The sequence below is a fragment of the Ictidomys tridecemlineatus genome, chromosome 2 (assembly GCF_052094955.1).
Source record: "Ictidomys tridecemlineatus isolate mIctTri1 chromosome 2, mIctTri1.hap1, whole genome shotgun sequence".
Classification (NCBI taxonomy): domain Eukaryota; kingdom Metazoa; phylum Chordata; class Mammalia; order Rodentia; family Sciuridae; genus Ictidomys; species Ictidomys tridecemlineatus.
The window spans coordinates 2834648-2846923 of NC_135478.1; the positions used below are offsets into that span (position 1 = coordinate 2834648).

At 63.7% G+C, this 12276-nt stretch overlaps 1 protein-coding gene across 10 annotated transcripts in view; it reads right to left on the reverse strand.

The window, feature by feature from the left end:
* Nucleotides 1–12276, reverse strand: part of Dpp9 (dipeptidyl peptidase 9) — a 37191-nt gene that overhangs the window by 3156 nt on the left and 21759 nt on the right. For 8 of the 10 annotated variants that reach the window (XM_078033998.1, XM_078034003.1, XM_040290656.2 and 5 more), the window contains 10 exons: nucleotides 11842–12019; nucleotides 11580–11742; nucleotides 9018–9097; nucleotides 6372–6524; nucleotides 5799–5934; nucleotides 3851–3996; nucleotides 3601–3747; nucleotides 2255–2407; nucleotides 1484–1626; nucleotides 106–217 (listed from right to left, as the gene is read on the reverse strand). In XM_078033998.1, the coding sequence (XP_077890124.1) occupies nucleotides 106–217; nucleotides 1484–1626; nucleotides 2255–2407; nucleotides 3601–3747; nucleotides 3851–3996; nucleotides 5799–5934; nucleotides 6372–6524; nucleotides 9018–9097; nucleotides 11580–11742; nucleotides 11842–12019 (1411 nt within the window). Of the gene's footprint in view, nucleotides 1–105; nucleotides 218–1483; nucleotides 1627–1996; nucleotides 2129–2254; nucleotides 2408–3600; nucleotides 3748–3850; nucleotides 3997–5798; nucleotides 5935–6371; nucleotides 6525–9017; nucleotides 9098–11579; nucleotides 11743–11841; nucleotides 12020–12276 lie in introns of those variants that run through there. The other 2 variants (XM_078034000.1, XM_078033999.1) reach the window with 2 other exon arrangements.

Here is a 12276-nt window from a genome sequence, read left to right on the forward strand (position 1 = left end):
GCAGCCGGGCTGCAGGAGCAGGGGAGGGTGGGCCAGGGCGGCGCTGGGCACAGGTAGCGGAGGGAGGCAGTGAGGCGGCCCCTGGGGCGGCGGGCAGCGGCTCACCTGGAGCTGGTAGGGCTTCCCGGCCCGGATCAGCTGGGAGACGAGGAAGTTGGTGTGGAAAAAGTGCACGTTCTCGTCCAGGAAGCCGTGGAGGATGAGCAGGCGGTTGGGCCTGGAGGACAAAGTGGGGCAGGAGGCTGAGCCAGGGTCCCTGGGTGGGATGGGAGGACACACCAGGGGTTCAGGGTCCCCCAGCCCCGGTGTGGCCCAGGACCCAGGTGAAGGCTGGAGCAGGACTGGCAAGTCACAAGTCCAGGGCTTCCAGGCAAAGCAGGGAGAGGCGCCCGCGCCCCTCAGCACTCTGAATGACAGCGTGTTCTAGAGCTCCCTGTCTCCCCGGGACTGCGCCCCTGTGGCTGCTGAGCAGGTGAAAAGGGGCAGAATGGCAGAGAATTCGTTTCCTTTCTTTTCTGATACCAGGGATTGAACCCAGAGGCGTCCTACCTCGGAGCCACACCCCAGCCCTTTTTCTTTTCTCTTTTGAGCAGGGTCTCACCAGGTCGCTCAGTCTTGACAAACTGCTGGCTCTGAACCCGAGATCCTCCCGCCTCAGCCTCCACACTGCTGGGATTGCAGGTGTGGCCCCGCTCCCAGCAAGAATTAAATTTTTTACTTCTATAAAGTATCGACTGAGTTGCACTTCACCAAGCCCAGAGGTGGCCATTTCCAAGGGACAATCCAGCTGTATCCGGGGCCTGGCAGGGCTGTGAGTCCTCCACCTCTCTTGTTCCAGAATATTACACCCTCCAAAGTAAAGCCCAGTCCCACAGGCAGCTGCCCGCGGCCCTGGAAGTCACCTGCCTCGGCAGCCTCAGACTTTTGGTTCAGTTGCTCATGGCAGCCCTGAGTGCGGCAAGGGCAGTGGAGTCCACTCTGGCTGCACATAGTGCCACTGGGACACACAGCAGACCTCAGCCCCTCCTAACACCCAGGGCCTGGGGACACCAGTTGGAAGTGGACGCCCCAGAAGGTGCCAGTCAGCCAGAGGAGGCCAGCGTCAATGCATGGCACCACACCCAAGCCTCCAGTCCGACTGACAGGAAGCCGCAGGGGCCAGCGCCTGTTAAGGTGGTTCAAGGCAAGACCCTGCCACGGTGGCCATACGCTCTGGGGCGGATTGGGGAGGGCTGTGCCTGGGCAGTGTGTGGACCCCCGAGCAACCCGGGGCACCTCTTGCTGTGAGGGGCGCTAGGAAGGGGAGCTGGCAGGAGGTGGCATGCAGGCACAGCGCTGGGACAGCAAGCTTGCGGCCAGGCCTCAGGCCCAGCATGGCAGGCAGGGGTGGAGGGCAGGGCGGGCGTGCGGGCGTGCGGGGCAGGCGGGAGAGGGCAGGGCCAGACGGAGGGCAGCAGGCACTCTGCACGCGGTGGGGCCTCACTCGTTGGGCAGCTTCTCCACGTGCAGGGCCACGGAACCCGCGTCGTAGCCATGCTGGTTGTTTTCTGGAACGTCCATGTAGCGCTCCGTGTACCCTGTGTCATAGGCCATCCAGACGGTGACAGGGGCCCCCGCGATGGCCACCTGAAGGGTACAGTGGACAGATGGGGCAGAGAGAGAGAGAGAGAGAGAGAGAGAGGCGTCAGGTCCCAGGAGCCAGCACGTGGCCGGCTGTCCCGGGGCCTCCCTGGAGGGCATGAGGATGGTCATGCAAGGGCCTGGCGGGGCGTGGCCCTCAGACCGTCTGTCCCCGTGGACTGTGCGTCTGTCCCCGTGGACTGTGCGCTGGTCAAGGGAGGCGGGGCGCCGTGGGAGGGTGTGAGGCCCCTCGGGGCGGAGGGCGGGCCCGACCCAGCCTGCCGCTCTCCTCCTCCTCCTCCTCACGGCCGCCCCGCAGTGCCCTGACAGTGCCTCGGCCTGGGCCCTCCCCGACGCTCTTCACACCATGCCCCACCTCTGCCCATCCGAGGCCGGGGTCCCGGGCTCAGCCTCCCACAGAGAGCTGCTGGCAGGGTTTTGTGCAGCCGGTGGCCATCCTGGGGTCAGCGTGGCGGGCATGAGGAGGGGGGCTCGGCCCCGGGGGCTGCTGCAGGGAGGAAACAGCCACGTGGCAAGGCCCCTGCCGAGGTGCCTCCCCCGGGGGCAGGCAGAGTGGGGTGGCCAGCAGGAGGGAGTGGGGTCCGTGGACGTGGCTGTCCAGGGAAGGACCCACCTTGAACACCTGGGGCTTGTGGATCAGCCCCATGAGCGAGAGGAAGCCCCCGTAGGACCAGCCGTGGATGGCCACGCGACTCAGGTCGATGAAGCCGTACTTCTGCGCCACGAACTGCAGGCCCTCCACCTGGTCTTCGATCTCCACCTGGCCCTGGGGATGAGGCCGGACCCTCAGTGGCCTCCTCCGGGAACACCCGGGGTCCACCTCGGCTCCGTGGGAGCCTCTCCCTCCTGGGCCAACAGCAGCTCTCCGGGAACTGTCTCGCCAAGCCCTGCTCAGACCCACCTGCTCTGGGGGGACGGTGACCAGGTGTTCCTGGCCACTGCTTTATTCTGCCACTTGCCTCCTGAGTGACTCAGAGGAAGTCCCATTCCCTCTTGGGGCTGCAGACTACTCATTTTTGAAATGGGGATATTCACGTGACCAGGACCCATTTTACAGTGGGCGTGCTGAGGAGAGGCCATCCCGTCTGAGCGCAGAGCCACCGTCACAGGCTGCCTGAGAGGCTTCCTGCCAGGGCAGCCTTAAGGGGAGGCCTTTAGAAAGGGACTGAGCCAGAAGGGCCCCACCTTAGTCCCCGGCTGCCCAGATAGCGCGCCTCTCCCCAGGGAAGGTGACGTGCCAGCTGGGAGCAGAGCAGCACTGAGACCTGTCCTGCACCTCCTCTCGACTCCCAGCCCCCAGAAGTGGGAGGGTCTTCTTGGGGGGACGGGTACTGGGGACTGAAGCCCAGTGCTCTAGCGCTGAGCCCTCCACCTCCCTTATTTTGAGACGGTTTTGCTAAGTATTTCAGGCCTTGAAGTTGACTCCTCCTGCTTCCGCCTCTTGAACAGGTGGGGATCAGGAGTGCAGGCCGCTGCTGCCACCCAATTTCTGTTTTTTACGAATTTTCCAGCACACAGTACTTTGTTACAGCATAAAGACGAACTGAGACAACCAGCATCGCCACCCCCCAGCACCAGCACCGTTACCATCACCATGACTACACCATTATCAGCATCGTCACACTATCACCATCACCCCCACCGTCACCATCATCACTTCTACAGCCACCGGTCTTTCTGTGGTCCAGACCTCGGGGATTCCGGTGGCCCTGGCCTGTACCTTGGTCTCTGGCTGGGTTTGGTTCCCAGCTCTCCTACGCCAGGGGCTCAGGAGCAGTGGAATGGACAGCTACCCGTGACCTCTGGGGCCCAGCTCAGAGTCGAGTGGTGAAGCAGGTACCCCTGGGTTCTGAAAGGCCACCTGCTTACTCCATGCTGTGGGTGTGCCCTGATCGAACCCCACATGACCTAGAGCTCCCTGCACAACACAGGAGGGGCCCGGAGTGACCAGGAAATTACCATCTGGTTTTTCAGGGCCCCTTCGAACCGAAGCCCTCGTTGGCAGGAGCCCCGGCCGTCGATGACCACCACGGCGTAGCCCAGGGAAGCCAGCGTGTTGAGCCGCAGGTACTTGATACCCTTGAAGGAGTTGTTCACTAGCTGCACCTGCAGGCGAGGAAGTGCAGTGAGCGTCTGGGGAGAGGGACACCAGGCAGGCCAGGCCAGTGTAGGAGGCCAGGGGCCCGGGGAAGGACAGGTCCACACCCACCTGGGGGCCCCCGTACACAAAGAGCACAGTGGGGTGCTTCTTCCCCGGCTGCAGGGTGTGCGGCTTGTAGATCATGCCGTAGAGCCGCACGTCCGACCGCGTGTGGAAGTGGAAGATTTCCGGAGGCACGTAATCCGGGGGGCAGCCTGTGGGAAAGCACTGTGACCAGGCAGCTGGGGGCTGCCTGTGGCAGCTATGCCTCCCCAAGCCTTGAAGGGTGGACCAAAGCACCCTGTGTTGCTGGGGTTCCTGAGCCCAGGTCATGTCAAAGGGCCAGGAAAGCGCTGGTCAGCCAGGGATATGGCGCTGCAAGCTGCACACTCCCGGTGAGCCCTGGGGTGGGAAGGCCCGTCCCCCAGCTGTCCTTCCCCATGCCACCCTGACACCAGCCTGGCAGGGATGCTGACACCCTAACCGCCGGAGCGGAGACACCAGCCCAGAGCCCAGCAGACGCATCCCAGGCTGCTTCCCATGGACTGCAGCAAGGCGGCGGGGTGGGGGGCTTCTGTCCTTTGGTCATTCTTTGCAGCTCTTTGCAGTGCTGGGGATGACCCAGGGCCCTGCGGCTGGGCAAGCGCTCCACCCCCAAGCCACACCCAGCCCGATTTTTTGAGGTAGGGTCTCTGAGTCGCTGAGGCTGGCCCCGCCCTTGCCACCCTCCTGCGCTGGCTGGCAGCCCTCCCCAAGGCCTCCCTGAGGGCTTCCCAGGTAAACAGGGTCCATGGGGGCTGGGCTGAGCTCAGGGGCAGAGCGCTCGCCCGCACATGTGTGGCACCGAGTCCCATCACCAGCACCACATCTAAATAAATACATAAAACAAAGGTCCCGTCCACGTTTAACTACTGGCAAAGAAAAAAACAGGAAGGTTGTCATTAATACAGCCATGGGACTGGCAGGTCACTGCCCAGGGCCGTTTGTCTGTGTCCTAACTCCCTAGCTGCTGCTGTAGCTCAGCCATGGCCATGGGCAGTGAGAGTGACCCCAGCTGGCCAGGTTCTAACCTGGCATGGACCAGGAGGTCCGGGAAGTTGGCCTCAGGCACCTGTGGCACACCTAAGACACCTGGTCCCATCCTTGACCCATCTCTGACCGGCCCCTCCCTGCCCTGGCCAGGGCGTCTCCATGGCGACCGGGCAGTGAGGTGGAGCTGGTGGTGGAGAGGCCCTTCTACCCACTGCTGCTCCAGGAGGTGAGGATAGGGCAACATGCTCGCGAGGCCCCCTGACATCCCTGCAGGCCCAAGATTCCAGTTTCTGGAATGTTCTGGGAAGCAGCAACATGCAGAGTCAGGGCTACAGCTGGTCCCCTGGTGCCAGGCACTGCCTGAGCCCTGTCTTCACCATCTGCTCCACAGACGACCCGTACCAGGAAACCACCCCACAGCAGCCTGAGGCTCCACAGCGCGTCCCCCAGAGCCAGAACGTGGGCCCGGGACCACTGGGCAGTCCTGACTGACTTTGGGCTGCTGGGCAAACTGTCAGACACTTCCTGTTCCCCTGAGGTCCCTAGGTGACCACTCCCCTGCTTCTTTCAGAAACTATGGCTTCAGAACCTCTGCTCTGTGCAGGTGCTGTCACAGGGGCCACCTCTGAGCAGAGGACTCCGGATGGCACCTGCCATCTGGATGGCACAGCTGGCTGTGGAAAGGTGGAGCAGGTTTCCAGCTGGCTGCATCACTCTGAGCTCCCATGGCCCCCTGCTCCCTTCCCACGGGCCCTGAAGTCCCCGGGACCTAGCTCTGTGTGCTGTGCACTGCTGCCTGGCAGGTGCCACGGACCCCCGAGTCCCTGAGACAGGGTCACGGCCTGTGGGGCCACGATTGTGTTCTGACGTATCCTGGGGCTCCTGCAAGGACGGCTACAGCTGCTGCCTTCTGCTCGCCAGGGCGTCCCTCGTACCCAGGGACAGACGTGCAAGCCGAGCTCACCAGGGAGGGCCGGCTACTCACTGGCTGCCTCCATCATGCTGGCCCAGAAGCGGGGCTGCTTGTGCAGGGGGTCATCGTCAGGCCCGCTCAGCTTGTAGACGTGCACGCAGGGCGGGGTGCTCACGCTGCTGTAGTGGCTGATGAACATGTCGAAGCTCTGTGGGGGACGAGGTGCTGGTCTCCAGGAACAGGCACAGTGCCCTGCAGCCGGGGCACCTGTGCTCTTCCCGCCCCGTCATGGGGCGCTCTTCACCTACTGCTCCTCTGATGTCACGCCGCCCCCCGCCGTGGCTACTAATGCCCCATTTGCAAATGAGGACAGGGGCTGAGCCTGGATCTGTCTGGGACCAGTGTCCAGGGAGCTGCCGCCGTGGGGCCTGCTCACCTGGCCGTGCTGGCAGTGGCCCTGTGTGTGTGCCCTGCCTCGGGGTCTGCACGGCTCGGAGCTAAGGCTGAGGCCCACTCACAGCAGTGGCACCAAGGCTCAGTGGGTAGGCCGTGGTGCCCCGGGGACACCACTCCCTCCCTCCCCGCTGCCAGGTAGGGGTGGGCAGCACCAGCCCTGGGGGACACTGGGCGGGAGCCAGCATGCACCTGGCTCATGGAGCAGCTGTGGGAGAAGCCGGGCGTGGTGAGGCGCACGATCTCGCCGGCAGACTCGTAGCTGACCACGTAGAGGTGGTGCTCCAGTGGCGTGTCCTTTGTGCCTTGGAAGTACACCAGCTTGGTCTCCTCATTGACCCAGATCTGCAGGGAGGACACAGCTGCTTGGGACCAGCCTGCCCCCTCCCTGGCCACACCCTGCCCTGGTGGACCCCGCTGCCGGTAGCCAGGGGACCCGCTCCCCACCGTCTCTGCTGCACAGCTGCCTATGCAGCCCTGTCCAGCCCCGTGTCCTTCAGAGGCTGCAGTTACAAGGTCAAGCCTGGATGGCCCTTGGGACTGTGGAGGCATCAGCCTGGAGGAAGCTGCGCGGGTCCCAGGGCCGGCCCGTCTCTCTGGCCAAGGGAGAAGTTAAGAAGTAGCAAGGCCCCTCCTAGCCCCAGGAGGCCCAGGTTCTTAGATGGTGTCCCCAGGCCGAGCTCAGAGCTGCAGCCCCACGCCTGCTCAGGAGTCCCCGGGGCACACGGCTGCGGGGACACGGCTATAGTCCAGCATTACAAAACCCCGAGAGAGAGGACCAGGTGGGGACAGGTGGCTACCTGGGGCACGTCAGGCTGGTGGGTGGAGGTGAGGTGGCGCCATACAGGCAAAACACCTCCAGAGGGCACAGCCCTGGACTTGGGACAGAGGCTGCTGGAGCCCTTCCCAAGGAATTCCCCACAGGGGGACAAGGACGCTGGAGGAGCAGGCCCACTCACGCCAGGGGGCCAAGTGGGCCTCTGTAAACCCCGCTGACCCCCACTGACAAAGACCACAGTGCTGCTGCCTGCAGGAGGCAGGGCTGCTGGCAGGGGCAGGCACCTAGGGGACACTCTGTGCTGTGTCTTGTCCTCTGTGGTGCTGGTGGACACAGGGCCTGCACATGCTGGGCAGCGCCCCCCACAGACCACCCCACCCCAGGCTCCATTTATTTGGGGGTACTGGAAGTAGGCACAGTGGTGCCCGCCACTAAGCTGCATCCACAGCGCTTGTGATTTTTTTGAGACGGGATTTCACTAAGTTGCTGGAGCTGAACTTGAACTTGATCCTGCAGCTCAGCCTCCCTGGGAATCCAGGTGTGTCCGCGCCTGAGCTGCTTTCCATAAGCAGGTTCTCTAGACCCACAGGAGGCTGGGCTCCAGCACTGCCCAGCTCCACAGCACAGGTCGGCCCTCCCCGGGGCTTGTCCCCAATGAGGCCTGGCTTGGGTGGCGCCCAGCCCTCTGTCCTTGCTCTTGTTTGTGGGGGGGGGTCAAACCCGGGCCGGCGGGAGGCTCTTCTTTCACTCCTAAGATGCTCTGGCCCCGTCTCAGCGTGGACAGAGGCGTGTGCTGACGGGTGCAGCACAGGTCACAGCCCCCGGGACGTGGTGCTTATGCTGGCTCAGGACACCACACACTTAAGGTCACTGCATGCACGCGCACACACATATGTGACTCTGCCCTTCAGGGGACCTGGGTGACATCTGAGGACATCAGTGGCTGGCGTGACTGGGCTGCTCCTGCTGTGGAGTGGGTGGGGCCCAGGGAGCAAGGTCAGGAGAGGGGAGCAGAGCCGCCCACTGCCTCCTGCTCAGGCCAGGCTGAGAAGGGAGCTGGCGAGTGGTCAGCAGCAACCCGGCTGCGTGGAAGCGAGCAGGTGGCCACTGGCCACCAATTAACCTTTAGAGACCAGCATTCTGACCCTCAGACGCTATCCACAAAGACACACGCATGAAGCTGCCCAGAGACGGGACTGCTGCAGTCAGCAGCGCACCTGTCCCCCCCACAGTTCAGCAGCATCTTTCCAAGTCAGCGAGGGCACTGGACACGTCCATCTACCGTGACCACATGTGCCTCGCTTGCTCATGCTGTCACCGACGGCCACATTCCACCATGAATGACACACACAAACGCACATGTTGCTAGAGAGTTCTGGAGTGACCTCACAGGTCCACACCCAGCATTGGGTGCCCACTGGATGCCAGTCAGGCATGACACACATTGCTGTCAGCACACGGGTGGCTTGTCCCCAACAGGCTGTGCCCTGCTGCCTCAACTGCACCCTCTGAGGCCAGGCTCCCCTTCCAGCCCGGGCAGGGTGTGCTGGCCTCTGCGTTGCCAGCCACGTCTGCACCCTGCAGGCCACCTGTGTGCTCCTGCTCTTTATGCCAAGTCACTGACGGGCGCGGGCTTGTTTCTGAGAAGGAGGGACCCAGGAGGGTGACCAGGAACCCTCTGTAAACATGGCAGCTGTGCCCTGGACCAGGTGAAGACACAGGGCTCCTGGCTCATCTCTGAGGCTGACATGGGGTGGCTGTGGGGACACTCCCTGATGACTAATTCCACAGGATGTGCAGATGTCCTGAAGACTGTTTTCTTGGGGAGGGGGCTATGAGATATAAAGAAGGCCACTTGAACACCCCGGTGGCACTGAGAGTGTGGGACCTGGCGGGGCCACGGGACCCTCTGACTTGTCCCTCCTGGTCTTCAGTGCTCAGGCAGGGAGGAGGGAAAGGAGCAGGGCAGAGAGGAGCAGGAAGGGGCAGAGCCAGGAGGGAGGGCAGAGAAGCCAGGAGCACGGGCAGGGCGGGAGGAGGGACAGAGGAGACTCTGGTACCTTGGAGCCGTGCCTGGCCAGAACCTCCCATTCACCACTGGTCAGAGCGATCTCCTCCTTAATGAGGCTTTTAAATTCATCTGAAAGGAAGGAAGGAAAAGAGGTGAAGGGAGCCAGGGCATCATGACACGCACCAGGGACACTCCCCACGGGGCTGCAGGGTCTGAGTAGAAGGTGGGGACCTGCCAGAGTGGTCAAGGGGACTGTGGGGCCAATGCCTGTTGGCAGATGGCAGGACCAGCCTTTCCCAAGACAAGCCAGGACTCTGGAACTCGCTGTCCTAGAGCCTTCGAAAGGCGAGTGACTCTGGCCTTGTAGGGCTCCGCGGCCCCAGGCCAGGAAGCAAGTGGATGTGTATGCTCTGCGGTTTTCTGGGAGGCGACACAGGATGGCTGCTGATGCAACAGAAAGGGGCTGAGCTCGGGAGCCAGGGCTCACTTTTCTCCTGAATCATTCTAGGCCTAAAAGACACTGGCACCCACACGTGGCGCGACAGGGACAAGGGTCCTGCACACAGTGGCACAGGAAGAGTAGAGGCCAACTCTTGGGGACAGGGGCTCCTGCCCTCAGCCTCCCTGGCTGGTCCTGTCATGCTGGCCTGCTGAGGCCCACAGTTTGTGGGGCGAGTTGTGCGTGGGTCCCTCTCCTGATGCCCACAGGGCCTGGGCACTGCCTGCCTGGCTGGCCCTCTGCTCATTCCTGCCCGTGGAGCCTCCTGAGGCACTAGGCTCCAGCCCGATTTTGTCTGGCCCCAGGGTCCTGCTGACCGTCCCTCCCTGCCCGCCTTCACCCAGATGCCCACCTGCTCCTCCTCAGGTTCCCAGGCTCCTCCTGAGCCCCGCCCTCCCGCGGGCCACCAAGCCTCCCTAGTCCCCTGCAGGCACTCACTCCTGCTGACTAAACATCACGAAGGTACACATGCTCAGCTCCCTGTCACCATCCAGCAGGCATCTGCCCCACGATAGGAGGCAGGAGCTGGGAACCCACAGGTGTAGCTCCAGAGCAGGCTGGCCATGCAGATCTGGGCCCGAGGTCACCAAGGCACTGCAGCACACTGGAGAGTCCGGGGCCCCACGGAGCAGCCACTGCCCCTCCACCAGTGACCACGGGGCATGGATATGCAACTCTCAGGCTGCCAGGCCCCCAGAGGGCTGCAGGTACAGGTGCCCAGTGCCTGGGCAAGGCTGGGCCAGCTGGGCAGGGCCAGGTCAGCCAGCCAGGCCTTAGTGGCTCACCAACCTCAGGCCTGCGTGGTGGAGCCGTCCAACCTGGCACCAGTCCCCTGGCTCCAGCGGGCTGACTGCCACGCGCCCCAGGCCGCCCTGCACTGGACGGCGCTTGGGGCATTTGTGGGCAGGGCTCTAAACTGTGGGGCTCACACATGTCTGGGAACATGGGGCTCCTGGCTAGGAGTGGGTGGAGGCGGGTGCTGCTCACGCCTGCAGTGCCCAGGGATCCAGCCCAGAGTCCCCCTGCCCTGACTCTGGAAGCCTAGGCTGTGTCCTGGGGGGGCTGCGACACCTGTGCTCCCCCATGCCTGCTCCGTGCCCCTAGGTGTCACCCACACAGCAATCTTCTGCCATCGGCACCTCATCTCAAGCAGGTCCGCATCCCAAAACAGCCCCTCAGTCTCTCTGTGTCAGCCTGGAACCCCGCGGGCCTGGGGGCCTCCACACCACACGCTCCCACTCAGCTGTAATGGTGCAGGAACCCCAGGTGCCGCCACTTCACTCGCCCTCGGCCTGCACCATGGAGACCAGGACTCACTTTACACCCGTGTGAGACCAGCAACTTCCCGCTTCCTGTAGGGTCCAGTCCGAGTCCTCCACAGGGCCCTGCAGGGCTGCCCTGCCCCCTCTGCCTCCCCTCCTCCCTGTGCCTCCAACACACCAGGCTTATCCTGACCCCGGGCCTTTGCAGGCCGTGCCCTCTGCCTGGAGCGTGCTATATGCCTATCAGCGTTCCAGTCTCCGCTCGGCGGCATGCCATTTGAGACATCCTCCTGAGCCCCTTCTAGAAAGAAGCCCCTCACTCTGCAGCATTTGCCTCTCCACTCGCCTTCCTCCCGAGGCAGGATCTTTCCTTGTTCTTGGATTACTGCTTTATCTTCCACTAGAACCTTCTAAACACCAAGGAGTGTCTTGCCTCTTCATACGACTGTACCGGGGGCACCTGGAGCAGGGGCCGGCCACTTCCACAGGGAGCCAGAGCAACCACCTGTGGTTCTGTAAGCCCCCGCTGCTCCACGCTGCTGCTCGACACTGCCCCTGTGACCCAGAAGCAGCCGCAGGCCACCCAACGAGTGGGCCTGGCCATGTGCCAATAAAACTCTGTGAAGCCAGTGGCAGATGGGGCGTGGCCCGCAGCCCGCCTTCCCCGCCCTGGTCATGGAGAGGGCTGGTCACAGCGCTCCACAGATGCCGCTGGCAGAATAGGCGGCGGCTGCCGTCACGGCCCTGGCCCCTGTGATTACAAGGGCCCGTGGGAGGCTGCTCCAGTGCCTGCCCTGGGGACCCACTCTGTCAGGGCCACCACGCCGACCGGGAGCCAGGCTCTGCTCACCTTCCCCAGGGCTGAGGGGCTGGGTCCAGTCGTAGCCGTGGGACTGGAGGACGGCGGTGACTCTGTACAGGTGGCAGAAGCCGGTCTTGCACTCGTTGGCTCGGAGGAAGCAGAACTCCTGGGTGCCCTCCGGCTGAGGGAAGGGGTAGAAGATGTCGTGCACCTGTGTGGCAGAGGGCGTCAGGAGAGGGGAGGCCGGCTCCGAGCCCTTCTCCACGTGGGGCCCGCCCAGGAGGCCACGCGCAGCCCCAGCCCCCCTTACGTTGATCCAGACGTTGGTGACCTCCTCGTACACCACGTGTGGCTGCACGTCCTGGGGGACCGCTCTGGCGAAGGCCAGCCGCTGCTCTTCGCTCTCGGGGGTCGGGATGAACAGGGCAGGCGGGAGGAGGACCAGCTGGAGTCGCTGCTGTGGCCGGTCCAGGAACATGGCCCAGGCGCTGGGATGGGAGAGGAGGGCGGGGCCTCAGAGGCTGCAGGTGGTGCAGCAGCGCCTTGGGCAGCGGTGGGCCGAGCCCCGCCTCCCTGGTGTCCCTGGCCTGCACTTGGCCCAGAACCCGAGCTGGGGCTCAGTGGCACAGCCAGCCAGACCCCAGCACCGGAGGGAAGGGCCCTAGGCCCTGGGTCTTGGGCACCATTTCACAAAGGGGCCTGCTTCCTTCTTGGCCAGCCAGCCCCCAGGTCCACCTCACTCCAG